Below are 23751 nucleotides of genomic sequence, written 5' to 3' on the forward strand. Positions count from 1 at the left end.
TGTGAACATAAATGCGAGAATGTGAGAGAATTTGTAGGTAGCTCCTCTAACTTTCAATGACTCATATGACATCATAAAAGAAGTGGTACACTGGTGGCCCAATATGCTGCCAAACATATATATATATTTTTTTTTTAACCCATGTGGTATGTTGGGGACCAGCCCAGAACGCATCCCCCCTTATTTCCATGATTTCTTATGGGAAAATTACGTCCGCTTAACAAATTTTCGCTCTACGAACTCAGTGTTTGAGTATTAATAATTTGACTACTGATACCTATAAATCAGGTAATTCATTCTAGCCTTAGCAAAACCTTAAGATTGCGAAAGTTTCCATGTAATTGTTTTTATAGTTTTGATTTGTACGTACTGTAAGTGAAGGCTGGTGATGGATAACGTAGAAGAGGAGTGCAGAAGGGTGGGTAAGAAGGGGAAGGTTATTCGTCGGAAGATGAGTCATCATCCATGAAAATGTTTGGTAACTCATCTCCTGGTGTGATTCCTTAGAACCCACTAGTGGAGGGGTGTGGCTCACTAACACTTGTGTTCTCACTAGATTCCTTGTTTTCACCACTAATGAGCCTCTTTGGTGCCATTGTAAGTTTCTAAATAAAAAACTACAGACAGAACACTAGAGAATGTTTTTGTTCTCACGACCATGACAGGACCAGGGATGTGCATTGGTATTCAGTATTCCGGAATACCAATATTTTAGCTTTGGTATTACTGGTATCGGAATGGGACAACTGGCGGCTACAGGGAGGAAGAGGCCAGGAGCCTTTGTTTACAACCACGTGTGTGGATGTTGGAGTAATGGATACTATTTTGAGTACCAAGGTGAACTTTTGTGTTCAAGTATCGAAAAGTTTGACTTCAAAGGCATTCAAGTATTGAGTCTTCATTGTACAGTGGAGACTCAATACTCAAACTTAATTTATTCCAAGTGGCTGTTCGAGTATCAAAAAGTTTGACTATTAATACCTATAAATCAGGTAATTCATTCTAATCTTAGCAAAACCTTAAGTTTATAAAAATTTCTGTAATTTTTTTTTTTTTTTTTTTTTTTTTTTTTTTTTTTAGAATTTTGATTTGTACATACTGTAAATGAAGGCTGGTGATGGATAACATAGAAGAGGAGGGGAGAAAGGTGGGGAGGAAGAAGGAAGTTGTTGGAGGACGAGTCACCATCCATGAAAACGTCTGGTGTGATTCCTGTGAACCCTCTAGTGGAGGGCTGTGGCTCATTAACACTTGCACTTTCAGTAGATTCCTTATTTTCACCACCATTAAGCCTCTTTGGTGCCATTGTAAGTTTCTAAATGAAAACTACCTGCAGAATGCAGAAAAATGTTGTTTTTCTCAAGATTGCGGCAAGACTAGGGATGTGCACTGGTATCTGGTATATTGGAATACTGTCTTTTTTTTTTTTACTGGTGATACGGTGTCAGAACAGGACAATGATGGTGGTGGGGAGGGAGAGGCCAGAGCTTTGTTTACAACCATGTGTGCGGCTGTTCGATTACTAAATATTTTCACTACAAATAAGCTTTTGTTGTTAATGTAAATTTATAAATGAAAAACTACAGACAGAATGCACAAGGATGTTACAGTAATCAGCCGCGTATTCGGATTGCCACTATCCGGAATTCGCTACTATCTGGAGATGCCCCCAAGCATATTCAAACCTACCGCGTGAGCAATCCCTTGATCCCGCTAGGCGGCAGCACTTAAGGCGGCGTCACACTAGCACTTTTTCTGATGTCTTCAACGATTTCCATTGTTTTTTTTACTTTTTACTGTTCTGTCAACTCTTTCTGTTGTCTTGAGTCAGAAGGAACTCACCGTTTTCCTCTAGCATTAATTTTTAGTCAAATTAAGATTTATGGTTTCTAACCAACACTTTTATAATGAAATTTATTTTCTTGCTGATTGGAATGATGCTATAATCTCAACTTAATAGAATCTTGATAAATAGATGTAAATATATTTGTGTATATATATATATATATATATATATATATATATATATATATATATATATATATATATATATATATATATTTTTTTTTTTTTTTTTTTTTTTTGTTCCAGCCTAGCAGCAAAAAGTGGTTCAGTTGTTTGTTTACATTTTTCTGTGAGACGCTCCAAGGCAGAACTTCCAAGTACCAAATGGCCAAGATGAGCTGTTCTGTCGTTTATGAGTGGACAAAGCTGTCTGAAGAGTTTCTCATAAAGAGCATTAAAGGCCAAAAATAGCAAAAAAAAAAAAAAAAAAAAAGCAGCGGCTGGCTGAGGGATGAAGGGGCAGCCATGTTTGTTTACAGTTGACAAACGCGACAAAGAAAGTTGACGGAAAAGTGTTAGTGTGACGCTGCCTTTACTGTTGGGTGTACATCCCACCACCCCTTGTACTGCTTAGGTACCTTTTTTTGTTCCAGATTATACATTAAATGTGCTTTCATTCATTGTTTTCTTACCCATTTGGGTTATGTATGTGGTTTTTTTCTCAATTTATAAGGGGTTGTGAGAGAAAATTCCCTGTATCTCGATATTTCGTGTATCTGCCAGCGCCTTGGCTGCTATGATCCGGATACACAGGCAATTACTGTATTCTGAAGACTGCGGAAACACAACTGGCGGAGGGGGGGGGGCAGGAGAGGCCAGGGAGTCTTTGTTTACAACCACGTGTGTGGATGTTTGACTGTTTGTACTTTTTTGACCATTAAATCTAACTTTTGCATTCGAGTATTAAAAAATTTGACTATTAAGACGTTTGAGTATTGAGTCTCCACTATATATATATATATATATATATATATATATATATATATATATATATATATATATATATATATATATATGTGTGTGTGTGTGTGTGTGTGTGTGTGTGTGTGTGTGTGTGTGTTTGCTTGATCTGCTGCAGTCTCTGACGAGACAGCCAGACGTTACCCTACAGAATGAGCTCAGAGCTCATTATTTCCGATCTTTGGATAGGCCTGAGACCAGGCACACACCGGGACAACAAGGTCACAACTCCTCGATTTACATCCCGTACCTACTCACTGCTAGGTGAACAGGGGCTACACGTGAAAGGAGACACACCCAAATATCTCCACCCGGCCAGGGAATTGAAGCCCGGTCCTCTGGCTTGCTCTAACCACTGAGCTACTGGGCGTGTGTGTGTGTGTGGGTGTGTTTGTGTTTGTGTTTGTGTTTGTGTGGGAAGCTGGTTTTAGATATAGTTGGTCATCCTTTCATCAGTTGATGGATGGTTTTACACTGCAGACATTTTCATGCTTGGTATGCTAGTGCTCTACAATATCTCTTGACATTTATTTTGTTGCTAAATTTTAAGAAAAGCATGTTAGCATGAGTGTAATGAAAGGAAATAAAGATGTAGTGATGGCTTGCGGTCTGACAAGACAGAGAAAAGATAGCATGGCAGTGTGCTATAGTATTCTCAAGGGACTGATGTAAAGTTGCACTCCATCACACCAAGCCTAGTACAGTGATCTCACATGCTGAAAACACATTTGCATAGTAACATTGGATCAGGGCAGTGCACTCATACAGCAGTTAAGTATGTACTCAATTTATTAAATGTATAGCAAATTGTCTCTGTAACACCAATGCCTTGTTTGAAATTTATGCACTGAGTTATAGTAGCTTATTGGATTCTCTCTCTCTCTCTCTCTCTCTCTCTCTCTCTCTCTCTCTCTCTCTCTCTCTCTCTCTCTCTCTCTCTCTCTCTCTCTCTCTGCTCTTGGTCTGAGCCTTGCATGTTTGAAAAAGTAATGATGTATGTAAATAGTAATTATTTTTGTTTCCTTGACTTTCAATGTTTTTGCTTCAGTGTTTTATGGTTGACTTATCTTTTGTCTTTCACTAGTAATATTATACTGTTTACTCTTTATTACAGCAACTGGATGTATTTAAATTATGCCAGTCATTATTAGTGCAATTTTATTTTTATAGCATTTTTAGATATGCAAGACTTACTATTGCAAAGAAAGAGTATCCTGTATTTTTTTCATTGTCATGCTGCTGTATTTCTGTGATATAACAGTGATGTCCTGCGACAGGTATGCTGATCTTGCCCGGGCGTACAAGGATAAGGAAAAAGAATCAGACAAGCTACGTGACGTCCTTGCCAAGACACAAGACAAAGCTCTGAGGAAGGTATGTAAGGAATTGCTGTGTTCTTCTGGCAGTATGCTATGTTTAGGACTTGTTTCTGTAATCAAGCATGAGTTGAGTACTAATATAACTCCATTTATCCTTATTTTTTCATCATCTGCACTTTTATTATGATGATCATCAGAAATCATTGTCAATTATTTCAATTATCTTGTCAGAATGATGACATTAGTAGAACTGATCCCAGAATATCTTGTCTTCACTTTAAATTTTGCTCCATTGTTTCAAGGCTTCCCATAAAGTATGCAGTCTGGAGATGAGCTGTTAATGTCGTAGATTCTAGGAGTGTTGTCTTTAATGACATCAGTGACAGCTTGAGTTTAGGTCCAGTGTTGTATATATCAACCTGAGTGATGGTGTTACACATGCAAGATCTACAATGTCATTACAGTGGCTAAAAAAAAAGAAAAAAAAATGTATCAAAAACACCAAATGAATCTCAAATCTGTGTTTCCCTTGGAGTACATTTCTTTTTTGAGCACTGTAGGAGCAGCCTGAACCATTCTGTGTATCCTAGGAATTCTTGGCTCTTCCATTCTCTATCTTTTCCCTCATGTAGTGTTTTATGCTCTTTCACTTTTTCACTGTACAGGTATTTTGCTCTGCAAGCCTTTTGTGCAATCTGTCTAAATCCTTTATATGTATTAAGATTTGTCATTGTCTACGTGCAGCTTCATCATTTGCTGGTCTGACCTATTTAGGTTTAAATCACTGGAAATCCCTTGTTCCTATACAGCACTCAGTCTTTCCAGCAGGTGTTGTTATATTCCATTACAGTAATGACTCATTCTGGGTCCATTCAAGAGAACTGCTGCCATTATTTACTTACTGACTCACCTTGTGCTTCTCACCTGATATAATGAATTGTTAGGTACAGTGTTTCAGTGTCTCAGTTCCTTCATCTCTACTAGTATATATATATATATATATATATATATATATATATATATATATATATATATATATATATATATATATATATATATAGAGATGAAGGAACTGAGACACTGAAACACTGTACTATATATATATATATATATATATATATATATATATATATATATATATATATATATATATATATATATATATATATATTTTTTTTTTTTTTTTTTTCAAAAGTATGTTGTTTGGCATTTGTCTCAATAAGTATTCATTCATTATCTTGGCTGTACTCCTTAGATGTGAAACTGTTACATTTATCATTTTTTTCCCTATTTCAGTAGACAGTGTTTGAAAATATATACTAATCCTTAAAACAGAATATAATTGTTCATTATTAATGGAAAAAAAATGTCATTGATGATGTTGAATCATTCATTATTACTAAGGTGTTCCTTCCTCTATTGTGTGTATAGTGTAGATAGTGTTGGTGATCCTAGTATTGATGACACACCCATGCATGGAGCATCAAAGTCCAGGTTTGGGACACTGAGGTGTGATAACCTCACACAAAGTGTGTATGGATGCATTTGATTTGTCTTCTAGATACTAACTGCATGTTACTTGACTAGGTGAGTGAGTTAAAGGAGCAGTGTTCCTTAGAGCAGCAGGCAAAGGCACACTTGGAACAGGAGCTTCGCAGTGACCTGGAAGAAAAGGACCACAAGATTGCTGCCCTGCTCACCAAGGTATAGTGTCTCTTGGAGTGACTTTTCTGTTCAATAGTTAGACCATTGGTTCAGTTATTCATTCCTGAAATAAGTTTTGTTGTGTTTGTTTTACCCCAGAATTTTGACATTAATTCAGAAGAGAAAGCTCTAAAACATTTTAATGTTCATTGTTATATTTTTAAACAACTTTCATGATAGGCATATCTTCAGAGTGATGAGTTTCAGCTCTCTAGATTGCTGTCTGCCCATCTTACTTAGGAAAGAAAACTGTTGGTAATGGGTGGATGAATGTATGCTTGCTAAATGTCATAAAATGTCATATTGTCAAATGAGTTGCTGTAGACTTCTCTCAGCTGGTGTAATTATGTTCCGTAAAATATCTCTACAAAAAAAAATACAAATAATGTAGAATTTATTGATATTGTGCCACTACTTTCATTTTGATGTGGAGAGGAAGTGAACCTTGAATAAATAATAGTCCATATATTTGCAAGACACAACTATTGAAGTGTGAATCCACCCTTCAACTGGGGTAATGTCACCCTTGCATGAGCAGTGCATTGTTTGTAGTTGTTGTTGAGTGTGATGTTTGTTGTAGAGTAGCAGTTTATTAGCACTCAGCCCAGGTGCTCTGAGGGACCAACAAAATTCCAGGGAAGTACAAAGTGGTAGTGTCCAGAGAAACTCATCAACAATTGTGGGAGCCAAGGTTGTTGGTGTTGTGTAGTGTTGCACTCTGTGTTGTAGCTTTTGTCATCCCACACATTGATGTCCAGGCCAAATTTTGGGTCTTCAGAAATAATTTTGGTAGTAAATGTTTTGCAAATTAAGAAACCTGGGAATTCAGGACTTTTCTCTTTTTTTGTGTGTATGATTGATGTCAGGATTTCTGCTCTGATATTTTTTTATTTTTTTTTACATCAGAAAGAAATAAAGCCAAACCTGATATTGTGGCAAAGAGAATAAAGACCTTGGCCAAGTACTGAGTCTGCACTGTAGTAGTTAGAGAAAGCAATGGTAAGGGTGCTAGGGGTGACTCAGCACACACACACACACACACACACACACACACACACACACACACACACACACACACACACACACACACACACACACACACACACACACACACACACACACACACACACACACACACACACACACACACACACACACACAAAAAAAAAATGAAGAGAGGACAGAAGAGGAGAAGAAAGAGTTTTTCTGGAGAATCTTGGATATGAGACTGAGGAAGTGGTTCATAACCCAGAAAAGTACAGTAAGAAAGGACTAAAGAAACTTACGATGAGCGGAATGTAATGTATTCCAACATAAATGGAGTGATATCGGGATTTTAGAACTCAACGATTACTTGAGGGACAAGAACCCAGATATTGTGGGTCTTACTGAAACAAAACTGAGAGAGGGAGAAGACCTGATGATGGTTGGAGAAGGAAATATAATGTTTGGAAAAGAAATAGAGTAGGTAAGATGGGAGGAGGAGTGATGTTGCTGGTTAAAAAGATATAAAGGTGGATCAAGTGAAAGAAGGTATGGGAAAGGCAGAAGTGCTAAAGATCAGAGCAGAAACTAATGAAGGAAAAAGAGGCACTACATAGTGGTGTACGTACCACCTAAGACAAATGCATGGTCAGTACAGGAATATGAAGAAATGATAAGTGATACAGGAACATGTCTGGAAGAAATGTTGGGTGGCTGTGAACGAACTATAATGATGGGAGATTTTAATTGTAAAGAGGTGTGTTGGGAGGACTGGTCAATGGAAGGATCAGAGACAACATGGGGAAATACACTATTGACACTGGCAATGGAAAATGTGTTAACTCAGTGGGTCAAAGAAGATACTAGGTTTGGAGGAGAGGGAGCATCGTCAAGACTGGACTTGGTCTTTAGTACAGAGCCAATGGTCATTGAGGAGATGAGGGTGGAGTGCCCTTTAGCAAAGAGTGATCATGCAGTTTTGGAGTTCAAGGTGATAGATGAAGAGAAATCTAGAAGAAATGAAGAATATAAAGTGGGAAGATGGAATTATGCCAAGACAGATTTTGGAAACCTAAAGAAATTCTTTCAAGAGACAAATTGGATGAAATTCAAGAGTGCTAAGGAGCAAATGAAAAGTGGAAGGAATTTATAAAAATATACAAAGAAGGTGAGAAAAATTTGTACCAATAAGACAACATAGAGAAGTTGGAAAGCAGGACTGGTTTAACGATAGATGTGAAAAGGCTAGAACAAGAAAAGAGGATGCATGGAAGAGGTGGAGAAGGAAAAGACGGATTAAGCAGTGGGAAAGTTACAAAAGAGCAAGAAATGAATATGTGTTGATTAGAAGAGAAGAAAGAAAGAAACAAGAAAAGGATATAATTGATAAATGTAAAGACCAACCAAGGCTTTTTACAGACATGTGAACAACAACATCAAAAATAGAGAAAGTATTGAAAGTTTAGAAGTAAATGGAGTATGCAGTGAAGATCCCAGGAAATGGCAGAGGCTATGAATGGATGCTTTCGGAAGGTATTCACAAAGGAGACTGCTTTTGACAAACCACTGGTAATGGAACAGAAAGGGATTATGAAGGAGTTTCAAGTAACTGTGGAGGAGATCAAGAATATGATGGGGAGTTTAGAAGTGAGAAAAGCTGTGGGACCTGATGGGGTATCAGGATGGATTTTAAGAGAATGCAGGGAGCAACTGGCAGAAAAAGTTTGTGAAGTAATTGATGCCTCATTAAGGGAAGGTGTAGTGCCCCAAGACTGGAAAAGAGCTAACATTGTCCCAATCTATAAATCAGGTAACAAGAGAGACCCATTGAACTATAGACCAGTGTCACTTACAAGTGTGGTAGCTAAGATGTGTGAGAGGGTGGTGAAGAATAGATGGACAGACTTCTTGGAGAAAAATGACATACTTTGTGAGTGTCAATTTGGTTTTAGAAAAGGGCGTTCATGCACGACAAACCTGATATGTTACTATTCGAGGGTGATAGATGTAATACAGGAAAGAGATGGTTGGGCTGATGGAATATATCTGGATTTAAAAAAGGCCTTTGATAAGGTACCACACCGGAGACTGATCTGGAAACTTGAAATGGTAGGAGGAGTGCATGGCAGTTTACTAAAATGGATGGAAGACTTTTGGTAGGAAGAGAAATGAGAACAATAATTAAGGACAGACCATCAGAATGGGGCTTGGTGGAGAGTGGAGTTCCACAGGGATCAGTGTTGGCACCAGTAATGTTCGCGGTCTACATAAATGACATGGTGGATGGGGTGTCCAGTTATGTGAGCCTATTTGCAGACGATGCAAAATTGTTAAGAAAAGTGAGATGTGACAAAGATTGCGAACTACTCCAGGAAGACTTGGACAGAATATGGAAATGGAGCTGTACATGGCAAATGGAGTTCAACACGACAAAATGCAAGAAAATAGAGTTTGGCAAGAGTGAAAGAAGAATCAGGAGTATGTACAAGATAGGAAATGAAGACATAAAACCAGTCATGAAGAAAAAGACCTTGGGGTGACAATTACCAATGACCTATCGCCAGAGAGACATATAAACAAAATAATTGGAGAAGTATTGAACTTATTGAGGAACATAAGAGTGGCGTCAGATATTTAGATGAAGAAATGATGAAGAAAATAATTACTGCAATGATAAGACCGAGGCTTGAATATGCAACAATACAGTGGGCTCCGAACTTAAAGAAACACATAAGGAAACTAGAGAAAGTACAGAGGGCTGCAACAAAAATGGTGCCTGACTTAAGAGATTTGACTTATGAAGACAGACTGAAAAGAATGCAACTTCCGACCCTGGAAAACAGAAGAGAAAGGGGAGACCTGATAGCAATATACAGAGTGATGATTGGCATGGAAAAATGGATAGGGAAGATCTGTGTATGTGGAATGAAAGAATGTCGAGAGGGCATGGGAAAAACTAAAATGGCCACTTATAGGAGAGATGTGAAAAATATAGCTTCCTCATAGAAGGGTGGAAGCATGGAATAGTTTAGACGTGGAAGTGGTCAACGCAAGGAATATTCATGATTTTAAGAAAAAGCTGGACATTAATAGATATGGAGACGGGACAACACGAGCATAGCTCTTTTCCCGTATGTTACAATTAGGTAAATACAATTAGGTAAATACACACACACACACAGACACTGGCTTCACAAGCCAGAGGACCGGGTTCAATTCCCCGGCCGGGTGGAGATATTTGGGTGTGTCTCCTTTCACGTGTAGCCCCTGTTCACCTAGCAGTGAGTAGGTACGGGATGTAAATCGAGGAGTTGTGACCTTGTTGTCCTGGTGTGTGGTGTGTGCCTGGTCTCAGGCCTATCCGAAGATCGGAAATAATGAACTCTGAGCTCGTTCCGTAGGGTAACGTCTGGCTGTCTCGTCAGAGACTGCAGCAGATCAAACAGTGAAACACACACACACACACTAGAAGAAAAAAAAGAACCCAGTGAAATTTGTGAGGGAGAGGAGAAAGAAATGGCTAAGGAAATTATCTCCATAGTATAACAGAGTCTTGATAAAGAAATAGAAGAAATATATAGACTGGGTAAATATAGTGAGGGAACCAAAAGACCTCTAAAAGTCAAAATGAGATCACAAGTAGGGATAGAAGAAATATTACCTAGGACTGGAAAGCTGGCTGAAAAGGCAGAATATAAGCATATCTGGATAAAGAGAGAAATGAACCAGGTAGAAAGGGAAAAAGAGAGAGAACTGAGGAGTGAAGCTAAGGAAAAAAACTAAGGAAGGACAGAGAACGAAAAGAAGTTTTACTGGAGAGTGCTAGACATGAAACTGAGGAAATGGTATATTCGGGAAGGGGAAAGAAAGCATTAAAAGTCATGTATACAAACATAGATGGGTTCATATCAGAAAGTTTTGAAGTGAGATATTATATATTGGAAAAATGGCCAGATGTGGTATGTATGACAGAAACAAAGTTTAATGAAGATGTCCAAGTGAATTTTAAAGAGCAAGGATACAATGTTTGGAGGAGAGACAGAAAGGGAAAAGCAGGAGGAGTATTGATCATGACTCAAGAGAATATATATGTGGAAGAGATACAGTCCAGAGATGGACTGGCAGAGGTTTTAAGTATAGCAATAAGGACCAATGGGAGGGAAAAAAGGAGTATCATAGTTGCATATGTACCACCAAAGACTAATACATGGAGTCTTGATGTACATAAGGAAATGCAAAAGGAAGTACTAAATTGCCTGGATAACATGCTAAGGAAGGATAGAAGAGTGTTGCTCGTGGGAGATCTAAACTGCAAACACGTCAATTGGGAAGAAATAGATGCAAGCAGTCGCGCTGAACATTGGGGGGATGATGTGCTACAACTGGCAATTGTAAACACATTGGATCAATGGGTGAAAGATTATACAAGATATAGAGGGGAAGATGATTCATCAATGCTGTATTTAATATTTAAAAAAAAAACGGAGCCATGTCCAGACATCAAATATCATATTCCAATAGGAAAAAGTGATCATGTGGTCCTAGAAATTGAATAACAGGATTGGCAAATTTTGGAATATAATGAGGGACACAAACACAAGAGACAGAACCACGCTAAATCAAAATTTGGGGGATTAAAAAATGATTTTGGTAGTATTGATTGGAAAGAAATTATGCATGGAAAGACAATTCAAGGAAAGTATGATATATTTCTAGACAAGTATAATGAAGGAGTAAAGAGATATGTTCCTGAATACAGAGTAAAAGAAAACAAATACATGTGGTATAATGTTATATGTGCAAAAGCTAAAAAGTGCAAGAATGCAGCATGGAAAAAATTAAGAAGGCAACATAATGAAATAAATAGGAAGCAGTATAAAGAGACATGAAATGAATACATTAGGATAAGAAGGGAGGAGGAGAGAAACTTTGAAAAGGATGTAAGGAAGAGATGTGAAAAAGAACCCAAGCTTTTTTATAAGTATATAAATGGTAAAACGACAAACAGAGAGACCATTATTAAGTTGATTGAGGGGAATACGACATACGAAACATTAGAAGAAATGAGTGAACTTATGAATGAGAGCTTTAAATCAGTGTTTAATGAAGAGGGAGAGTTTATAAAGCCAACCAACCCAGCAGCACAGGAAGGATTAAGAGACATCATGATAAGAAAACAAAATTAGAGAATTGATAGAAAAGATGGATGTGAGGAAGGCAATGGGACCAGATGGAGTGTCAGGATGGACACTGAAGGAATGTAGTGAGCAACTGGTAGAACCAATTTGGGATGTAATTAACAACTCTAAGGGAAGGGAAGGTAACAAAGGAATGGAAAAGAGCCAATATAGTCCCATTATAGAAAGGAGGAAAAATGACTGAGCCCCTAAATTATAGACCAGTGTCACTAACTAGTGTGGTGGGTAAGATCTGTGAAATTGTTATCAAAGAAATATGGTTGGAATATCTGGAGAAAAATGAAATCATTAATAACTCCCAATTTGGTTTTAGAAAAGGAAGATCATGTATAACAAACTCACTAAGCTTTTATACAAGAGTAATAGATGAAGTACAAGGAAGAGATGGATGGGTGGAAGCAGTGTATCTAGATATTAAAAAAGCTTTTGACAGAGTACTACACAGAAGACTCCTACGGAAAATAGAACACATGGGCAGAATTAAGGGAAATATCTTAAATTGGATGACAGATTACTTAACAGATAGGGAAATGAGGACAGTGATAAGAGATACACCATCAAGTTGGAGCACTGTAACCAGTGGCATACCAAAGAGTTCAGTGTTGGCACCAATAATATTCCGAATATATGTCAACGATGTACAAGAGGGTTTGAGTAGCTACATAAATTTGTTTGCAGATGATGCTTTTGAGAGTTATAAAAAAAAAAAAAATGATTGTATGGAATTACAGAAAGATCTGGAGATGGAGCCAGAAGTGGAAATTATAATTTAATACTAAAATGCCATGTAATGGAAATGGGTAAAAGTAATAGAAGACCTACATGGGAATATAAAATGGGAGAAGAGATTATAATGAAAAGAAGAGAAGAGAAAAACCTGGGAGTGAATATACAAGACACCCTGACTCCAGAAATACATATAAATGGATTATTTGCTTCAACATACAAGACACTAACGAACATCAGGGCAGCATTCAATTACATGGATAAAAATATGATGAAAAAGATATTTACCACTATGATAAGACCTAGACTAGAATATGCAGCAGTGGTGTGGTTGCCATATAGGCAGAAAGATATCAAGAAACTAGAAAGGATACAAAGGGCTGCTACAAAGATGGTCCCTGAAATAAAAGATCTTCCCTATGAAGAAAGACTGAAGGAGATGGAGCTACCAACTTTGAAGGATAGACGGGAAAGAGGAGACCTAATAATGATGTATAAGTTAGTAAACTGTATGGAGAAGATAGATAGACAAGACCTGGTAATACTGACGGAGCAGGGAGACAGACAAACAAGAGGACATTCCAAGAAAATCATGAAAAGTCAGTGTCATAGGAATATCAAGAAGCTCAGTTTTCCACATAGGACAGTAGACATCTGGAATGGATTAAGTGAAGAGATTGTAACAGCAGAAGGTATGCACAAATTTAAGAAGTTAGATAAATGTAGATATGGAGACAGGTCACTATAAGCCTTGAGTGAATGTAAAAACACCACACACACACACACACACACACACACACACACACACACACACACACACACACACACACACACACACACACACACACACAACACACAAAAAAATAGGAGAGATGTGAAAATATAGCTTCATAGAAGGGTGGAAGCATGGAATAGTTTAGAAAAAGTGGTCAAAAGGAATATTCATGATTTTAAGAAAAAGCTGGACATTAATAGATATGGAGAACAAAAAAGATAGCTCTTTTAAAATATGTTACAATTAGGTAAATACAATTAGGTAAATACACACACACACACACACAGAAAGAGTGTACATAGTTTTAAAGAAAAATTGGATAAGTGTAGATATGGAGATGGGAACAGAGCATAAAAGGCCCTGTAAAACTACAACTAGGTAAATACAACTAGGTAAATACACACACATATGCGGTGTCTGGTCACCGCATATGAAGAAAAATGTGAAGAAGGTAGAAAGGGTACAGAGGCTGGCAACAAGGATGCTGAAATAAAAGATCTTCCCTATGAAGAAAGACTGAAGTAGATGGAGCTACCAACTTTGAAGGATAGACGGGAAAGAGGAGACCTAATAATGATGTATAAGTTAGTAAACTGTATGGAGAAGATAGATAGACAAGACCTGGTAATACTGACGGAGCAGGGAGACAGACAAACAAGAGGACATTCCAAGAAAATCATGAAAAGTCAGTGTCATAGGAATATCAAGAAGCTCAGTTTTCCACATAGGACAGTAGACATCTGGAATGGATTAAGTGAAGAGATTGTAACAGCAGAAGGTGTGCACAAATTTAAGAAGTTAGATAAATGTAGATATGGAGACAGGTCACTATAAGCCTTGAGCCCCGCTCAAACCCTGTAACACACCACACACACACACACACACACACACACAGCAAAGAGTGTACATAGTTTTAAAGAAAAATTGGATAAGTGTAGATATGGAGACGGGACCACACGAGCATAAAGCCCAGGCCCTGTAAAACTACAACTAGGTAAATACAACTAGGTAAATACACACACATATGCGGTGTCTGGTCACCGCATATGAAGAAAAATGTGAAGAAGGTAGAAAGGGTACAGAGGCTGGCAACAAGGATGGTACCAGGACTCAGGGAGTTAGACTATGAGGAAAGACTGAGGAAGCTGGGGCTGACCACATTAGAATAGAGAAGAACAAGAGGAGACATGATAACTATGTATAAATTGATGAACAAGATTGACATACTTGGACAGAGAGTTGATAAAGGTGACCACAAGTAATCATCTCCGAGGACATGGAAAAAAGCTAATAAAAGACATCTGTCTAAATGACGTGAGAAAATACAGTTTCCCGCATCATAGCATTGATAAGTGGAATAAACTGAGCAGTGATGTCGTTGACGCGGTGTGTGTCAATCAGATGAAAGAGAGATATGACAGGAATGGACAAGGAGGCAGGACACAGAGAGCTTAGCTCGGGCCCTGTAATACACAAATAGGTAAATACAAATAGGTAAATACACACACACACACACACACACACACACACACACACACACACACACACACACACACTAAACAGAGAAATGACTATAACAGACGGCAGTACAAAGAAGAACCCAAACTTTTCTACAAGTTTATAAATGGCAAAACAAAGAACAAGGAAACAATTGCAAAATTTATTATAGAAGGGAAGACATACCAAACAGAGAAGGAAATGTGTGAAATAATGAATGAGAGCTTCAAAACAGTATTCACTGCAGAAGATTTCACAGAACCTAGTAGGACATTGGATTGCCAAGGATTACAGGAGATTGCAGTGCTCAAAGAGGATATTGGAAGATTATTGGATAAGTCGGATGTCAGAAAAGCAATGGGGCCAGATGGTGTATCAGGCTGGGTGTTAAAAGAATGTAAAGAGCAACTCCTGGATCTAATTTGGGAAATAATTAAAAGTTCAATAAATGAAGGGAAAGTTCAACTAGAATGGAAAAGGGCCAACGTAATACTGATATTTAAAAGAGGAAAGGCAACTGAACCACTAAACTACAGACCAATCTCACTTTCAAGTGGGGAAGTTGTGTGAAATAATTATCAAAGAAAAATGGGTTAAATTTCTAGAAGAGGAGCAAGTCATATCGAACAGACAATTTGGATTCAGGACAGGGCGGTCATGTGTATCAAGTTTATTGAGCTTCTACTCAAGAGTTATTGCAGGACAGAGATGGATGGGTTGACACAGTATACCTGGATATTAAAAAGGCTTTTGATAAAGTCCCTCATGGAAGACTACTTTGGAAACTACAGAACATAGGAGGACTGCAAGGAACTTTGCTACAATGAACAAGAGATTATTTGATGGATAGGGAAATGAGAACTGTGATCAGAGATACTTACTCATCTTGGGATAAAGTAACTAGCAGAGTGCCACAAGGCTCAGTGTTAACCCCCATTATGTTTCAGATTTATGTAAATGACATTTACATTGTGGTAAACAGTTATATGAATTTATTTGCTCATGATGCAAAGCTGCTAAGAGTTATCAAAAACCAGAGAGGACTGTCTACTGTTGCAAGAAGATGTAAAGAAGATCTATGAGTGGAGCAGGAAGTGGAAATTGGAGTTTAATGCCAAGAAATGTCACATAATGGAACTAGGAAAGAGTAAGAGAAGACTGGTATGGAATTATTTGATGGGAGAGAAACAAATAATGAAGACTAATGAAGAAAAAGATTTGGGAGTGATCATACAGGAAAATCTGAGCCCCAAAAAGCACATAAGCAAGATATTTGGACTAAAATGTTGACTAATATAAGAGTGGCATTTCAATATATGGACAAAGATATGATGAAAAAAATCATCACAAGTATGATACATCCAAGGCTGGAATATGCAGCAGTAGTATGGTCTCTGAGCTCTAAAAAGGATATAAGAAAATTGGAAAGGATACAGAAGATCGCTACAAAGATGGTGCCAGAATTAAAGGACCTAACATATAAAGAACGACTGAAGGAAATGGGACTGCCAACCTTACAAGATAGAAGAGAATGTGGGGACCTAATAACAATGTACAATATAGTCAATGGCATTGAAAAGATAGACAAAGAAGACCTAGGGCTTTTGACAGAAGATGGAAGGGCAAGAGGACATGAAAGGAAGATCAGGATGAGGCAGTGTGTGAAAGATATTGGAAAATACAGTTTTTCACACAGAACGGTGGAAAAATGGAATGCATTGGATAATGAAGTTGTTACAGCACGTAATGTGCATAACTTTAAGGAAAAATTAGATAAATGGAGATATGGAGACAGAACACTATGAGCCCAGTTCGAACTCTGTACAATACAACTAGGTAAATACACTGGAGGAGAGAAAGTTTGAAAGGATTTTGTAAAAAGATGTGGAGAGGAACCCAAGCTATTCTACAAGTATATAAATGGAAAAATGATGAATTGAGACACCATGACTAAGTTAACTAATTGAAGCAGGGTGTATGAAAGTGAAACAATGGAAGAAATTATGTGAACTGATGAATGAGAGTTTTAGATCAGTATTTACTGTTGAAAGATTTCATAGAACCAAACAATGAAGTGGCACAGGAAGGGTTACGAAACATCATGGTGCATAAACAGAAAATTAGCAAATTACTATAGTCTGACTAGACTTAATTTACGGCCGGGGGGGGGGTGTGGCACGAGGTCAGTCACGTCGCCACCACAATGTGTCAAGGCCACCAGCTGGGTGTGGAAGAGTTGCCGCTCGCAAGTGGATAATGCTTTTTTTTTTCACTTAGGTATTGGCATATACCTATTATTTTGTAAAAATAGAAATTACACATTAGCTTGGCTTACGAATTATGAATGCGATTATGCCTCACCCTTGAAATTACTGTAAAAGCCAGTAAATGTGAGCATTTTATCTTATAATTATAGCAACATCTGGTACTACAAGGTGAGGCTATTCGGTCTGGCCAGGCTGGGTTCATCAGTATTGCCGCCACTCACAAGACTTCTACTATTTTTTTTTTTTTTTTTTTTTTTAATTAATTTTTTTTTTTTTACTTTGGATAATAGATTGTTTCATTTTTCCATGCTCATTATCTTATATCTGTAACGCTGATATTATTACACACCCTAAACATACGCTAAGTACCATTATAAGTTACTACAGTTGATATCAGCAACACTGTTGAATATGTATGCCATGTTTGTATGGTACTATATAGTTTTTTTATGCATATGATGGTTACTGTTGATTCAGCCATCTATATACAGAAGTCAAAATTTTATACATCTGAATTGATGGTATTTGCGATGCCTTGTACACCAATAACTTCCATTTCACATCGCATTTTTGGGAAACGTGGCAGCACAGTAGAGCTACCCTCGCCCCACCACAGCCATAAATTAAGCCCGGTCAGACTATAGAAAAGGCAGATGTAAGAAAAGCAATGGGGCCAGATGGAGTGTCATGATGGACACTGAGACAATGTAGAGGACAATTGGTAGATCCAATTTGAGATGTGATCAATCGTTCATTAACAGAAGGGAAAGTACCAAGGGAATGGAAAAGAGCAGATATAGTCTCAATATACAAAGCAAGGAAAAGAACTGAGCTCTTGAATTATAGACCTGTGTCACTGACTAGTGTTGTGGGAGAGAACTGTGAAATTATGATTAAAGAAAAATGGCTGGATTATCTGGAGGAAAATGAAATAAATAACTCCCAATTTGGATTTAGAAAAGGAAGATAATGTGTAACAAACCTACTAAGTTTCTACACACAGATAACAGATGAGACACAAGGGAGAGGTGGATGACTGGACACAGCATATTTAAACCCAGAAATGTCCCCAGGTTGGACTGCTCTCTCAGTGGCGACCTAAAATGTCTTGACACCTCCCTCAACTTTTTCTTCATTAATTTCTGCAACATTTGCAGTCTTAGATCTAATTTTCAATCTGTAGAATACCACCTCTCCTCTACTAAACCTCATCTTATTTTCCTCACTGAAAAATAGCTGTCTGAGGCTAGTGACAGTAGCCACTTTTCTGTTCCCTCCTACTTTCTCTATCCTCATTTTCACTCCAGAGCTGGATGTTGCGCAGCAACTTAACTTGCTCTTGTGCCCACACTCTTGAATCTTCCGAGTTTTCCACCATCTGGCTTAGACTCAATAGTCATTCTCTAACTAAATTTATCAGTGCTGTCTATCTCTCCCCTAACTCCTTTGACTTTAGTAAATTCTTTCACTGTTTAACTTCCAAAGTGAAACACATTCTGTCCCTCTACCCTTTTGCAGAGATCTCCATCCTCGGAGATTTCAATGTTCACCACCACTTTTGGCTTTCCTCTCCCTTCACTGATCATCCTGGTGAACTAACCTTCAACTTTGCTATCCTCCATGACCTAGAGCAACTGGTGCAACACCCTACTCGTATTCCTGACTGTCTCGGACAAACGCCCAACATTCTTTTCCTTACCTCTAATCCTTCTGCTTATGCTGTAACCCTATCTTTTCCGCTGGGCTCCTCCGATCACAATCTCATTTCTGTATCTTGTCCTATTTCTCTAATTCTTCCTCAGGATCCTCCAAAATGGAGGGGCCTCTGGCATTTTCCTCTATCAGTTGGGAGGACCTGGGGAGGTATTATGCTGATTTTCTCTGGAATGATTACTGTTTCCATGTCAGAGACCCATCTCTTTGTGCTGAAAGCATAATAGAGGTGATGGTGTCTGGCATGGAGGCACATTCCTCAATCTTTTTCTCAACCTAAACCTTCCAAACCTTGGTTTAACACAGCCTGTTCTCGTGTAATACATGATAGAGAGGTTGCCCACTAAAGGTACTTGAGCCTTCCATCTCCTGAATCTCACGCACTTTAAATTTCTGCCTGGAATCATGCCAAGTCTACTCTTCAACTTGCCAAACACTCTTTCATAAATAGAAAAGTCAGAAACTTTCAAACTCTAATTCCCCTCGAGACTTCTGGCATCTTTCTAAAAACATCTCCAATAACTTCACTTCTTCATCTTTCCCTCCTTTACTTCGTCCTGATGGCACCGCTGCCATCTCATCTGTCTCTAAAGCTGAACAGCTCCATCTTGGATGATTCTGGGCTTGTTCCTCCCTCTCTTCCTCCCTCTGACTATTTCATACCTACGATTAAAGTTCTTTGTAATGATGTTTTCTGTGTTGTTGCTGTCCTGAACCCTCGGAAGGTTTATGGATGTGATGGGGTCCCTCCTATTGCTCTCAAAAATTGTGCTTCCGTGCTTGTACCTTGCCTGACCAAACTCTTTCAACTATGTCTAATGACTTCTACCTTTCCTTCTTGCTGGAAGTTTGCCTACATTCAGCCTGTTCCTAAAAAGGGTGACTGTTCTAATCCCTCTAACTATTGCCCTATAGGTTTGATCTCTTGCTTATCTAAAGTTTTTAATCAATCCTCAATAGGAAGTTTCTTAAACATCTGTCACTTTACAATCTTCTAATCTTATTGCCAGTATAGTTTCTGTCAAGGTCACTTCACTGGTGATCTTCTGGCTTTCCTTACTGGGTCTTGGTCATCCTCTTTTAGAGATTTTGGTGAAAATTTTGCTGTCACGTTAGATATATCAAAAGCTTTTGATAGTGTCTTGCATAAACCTTTGATTTCAAAACTGCCCTCCTATGGTTTCTATCCTTCTTTTTGCAACTTTATCTCAAGTTTCCTTTCCGACCGTTCTATTGCAGCCGTGGTAGACGGCCACTGCTCCTCCTAAATCTATTAACAGTGTGTTCTTCAGGAATCTGTTCTATCACCCACTCTCTACTATTCATTAATGACCTTAACCAAACTTCTTGCCCTATCCACTCCTACACTAATGATACTCCCCTACATCTTTCCACGTCCTTTCAGAGATGTCCAACCCTTCAGGAGGTCAACAGATCATGCAGGGACACCACAGAACTTCTGACTTCAGATCTTTTCTAAGATTTCTGATTGAGGCAGAGAAAACTTAGTAGTTTTCAATGCCTCAAAAACTCAATTCTTCCATCTATCAACTCGACACAACTATCCCCTCTTCTTCAATGATACTCAACTGTCTCCCTCTTCCACACTGAATATCCTTGGCCTGTCCTTTACTCATAATCTTAACTGGAAACTTCACATTTCATCTTTTGCTAAAACAGCTTCTATGAAGTTAGACGTTCTGTGCCATCTCTGCCAGTTTTTCTCGCTCCTCCAGCTGCTAACTCTGTACAAGGGCCTTATCCGCCCCTGTATGGTGCACTCTTCGCATGTTTGGGGTTCCACCCACACAGTTTTATTAGACAGGATGGAATCAAAAGCTTTTCGTCTCATCAATTCCTCTCCTCTGACTGACTATCTTCAACCTCTTTCTTACCACCGAAACGTTGCATCTCTTTCTGTCTTGTATCGTTATTTTCATACTAACTGGTCTACTGATCTTGCTAACTGCATGCCTCCCCTCCTCCTGCAACTTCGCTGCACAAGGCTTTCTTCTTCCTTTCATCCCTATTCTGTCCAACCCTCTAATACAAGAGTTAACTAGTACTCTCAATCATTTATACCTTTCACTGGTAAACTCTGGAACTCCCTACCTGCTTCTGTATTTCCATCTTCCTACAACTTAACTTCTTTTAAGAGAGAGGTGTCGAGACATTTGTCCTTTGCTTTTGGATGACTCTTTTGACCTTTTAGGGAACCTGTAGTTCCAGTGGGCCTTTTATTTTCTCACATTTTGTTGCCCTTGGCAGCCTTCCTTCTCACATAAAAAAAAAGACTTATGGAAAATAGAACATATAGGGTGAGTATAGGGAAGTATCTTAAGCTGGATGAGGGAGTGCTTAACTGAAAGAGAAATAGGGACAGTTATAAAAACACTACATCAAGTTAGAGGACAGTAACTGGTAGCATACCATAGGGGTCAGTGCTGGTACCAATAATGTTTCAAATTTGTATTAATGATGTACAGGAGAACCTGAGTAGCTACATAAATTTGTTTGCTGTTGACACAAAACTTTTGAGAGTAATAAGGAACATTGCTGAGAGAGATTGATAAGATCTGGGAATAGAGCCAGAAGTGGAAATTAGAATTTAATGCCAAAAAATGTCATGTGATGGAAGTGGGTAAAGTAGTAGAAGGCTTACATAGGAGTACAAAATGGAAGAAGTGATAATAAAAAAAAAAAGAAGGAAGAGAAGGACCTGGGAGTGATTATACAAGACATCCTGACACCAGAAAGGCACATAAATGGGTTATTTGCTTCAACATACAAAACACTAACTAACTAACTAACTAACTAATATCAAGGTGGCATTTAGCTACATGGACAAGAGAATGATGAAATGGATCATAACCATGATGATAAGACCTAGATTTGAATATGCAGCAGTGGTGTGGTAACAAAAGAACATCAGGAAACTAGAAAGAAACCAAAGGATAGCCAAAAAGATTGTGACAGAAATGAAGGACCTTCTCTATGAAGATAGACTAAAGGAAATAGAAGGTTAGATGGGACTGTGGAGATCTAATAACTATGTACAAGATAGTGAACAGTATGGAAAAATAGATAGACAAGACCTGGTATCACTGATTGACGATGGAGATAGATAGACAGGAGGACATTTTAAACTCTTGAAAAGTCAATGTTTGACAAACATTAAAAAGTTTAGTTTTCCACATAGGATGGTGAACATCTAGAACAGTTTGAATGATGAGATTAAACAGCAGAAAATGTGCACAAATTTAAGGAAAATTTGGATAAAATTAGATATGGAGACAGGTCACTATGAGCCATGCATGAACCCTATATGCACAACTAGGTAAATACACACACACACACACACACACACACACACACACACACACACACACACACACACACACACACACACACACACACACACACACACACACACACACACACACACACACACACACACACACACACACACACACACACACACACACACACACACACACACACACACACACATGCCATGTCACGGAAATGGGACATAGTGAAAGATGACCAGTGGGAATCTATAAGATGGGAGATGGAGTAGAACTGGAGAAAGTAAAAAAGGAAAAGGATTTGGAAGGGACGATGGAAGAAAATAATCAACCGGCAAGCCATATTGGTAGAATTTTCAGAGAGACATACAATTTGCTAAAGAATATTGAAATAGCATTTCACTACATGGACAAAGAAATGATAAGAAACTGATAAGTACTATAATAAGACCCAGACTGGAATATGCAAGAGTAGTGTGGACCCCTCACAAAAAGAAACACATAAGGAAGCTGGAGAGACTACAAAAAATGGCTACAAGAATGGTCCCAGAACTTGAAGGGATGACATATGAGGAGAGACTAAAGGCTTTGGATCCTCCAACATTGGAGCAGAGAAGGGAGAGAGGGGATCTTATACAAGTTTATAAATTGATAAACAGAATGGACCAAGTGGACAATGAGTATCTGATCCTGAGAGAAGAATATGCCAGTCGAAGCACAAGATTGCATAGTAAGAAGCTGAGGAAGGGAAGATGTGTAAGAGATATTAAAAAGTATAGTTTCCCGCAAAGATGTATTGAGACGTGGAACAGTTTGAATGAAAAAGTAGTGTCTGCAGTGAGTGTGCACACTTTTAAAGTTAGATTGGATAAGTGTAGATATGGAGACGGGGCCACACGAGCATAAAGCCCAGGCCCTGTAAAACTACAATTAGGTAAATACACACACACACAAGCTCTAAAAAAGATATAAGAAGATTAGAACAGATTCAGAAGATTGCTACAAAGATGGTGCCAGATCTAAAGGACCTAACATATGAAGAAAGGCTGAAGGAAATGGGACTGCCAATCTTACAGATACAAGAGAATGAGGAGACCTGATAACAGTGTACAAGATAGTCAGTGGCATTGAAAAGATAAACAAGGAAGACCTGGTGCTGGTGACAAAAGCTAGAAGAACAAGAGGACATGTAAAGAAGATTTGGATGAGGCAGTGTGTGAAGGATATTGGAAAATACATTTTCCTCATAGAATGGTGGAAAAGTGGAATGCATTGAGTAATAATGTGCATAACTTTAAAGAAAAATTGGATAAATGGAGACATGGAGACAGGACACTATGAGCCTCTTTCAAACCCTGTACAGTACAACCAGGTAAGTACACACACACACACACACACACACACACACACACACACACACACACACACACACATAGGGCATGGAAGGGGTTGGAC

General features: G+C 38.3%; 1 protein-coding gene across 24 annotated transcripts in view; it reads left to right on the plus strand.

The window, feature by feature from the left end:
- LOC123514268 (golgin subfamily A member 4-like) overlaps positions 1 to 23751 on the plus strand; it is a 133080-nt gene that overhangs the window by 25922 nt on the left and 83407 nt on the right. For 22 of the 24 annotated variants that reach the window (XM_045272037.1, XM_045272052.1, XM_045272053.1 and 19 more), the window contains 2 exons: positions 4083 to 4179; positions 5712 to 5828. In XM_045272037.1, the coding sequence (XP_045127972.1) occupies positions 4083 to 4179; positions 5712 to 5828 (214 nt within the window). The remainder of the gene's footprint in view (positions 1 to 4082; positions 4180 to 5711; positions 5829 to 23751) is intronic. The other 2 variants (XM_045272045.1, XM_045272047.1) reach the window with 1 other exon arrangement.

The sequence above is a fragment of the Portunus trituberculatus genome, chromosome 37, assembly GCF_017591435.1.
Source record: "Portunus trituberculatus isolate SZX2019 chromosome 37, ASM1759143v1, whole genome shotgun sequence".
NCBI classification, from domain to species: Eukaryota; Metazoa; Arthropoda; class Malacostraca; order Decapoda; family Portunidae; genus Portunus; species Portunus trituberculatus.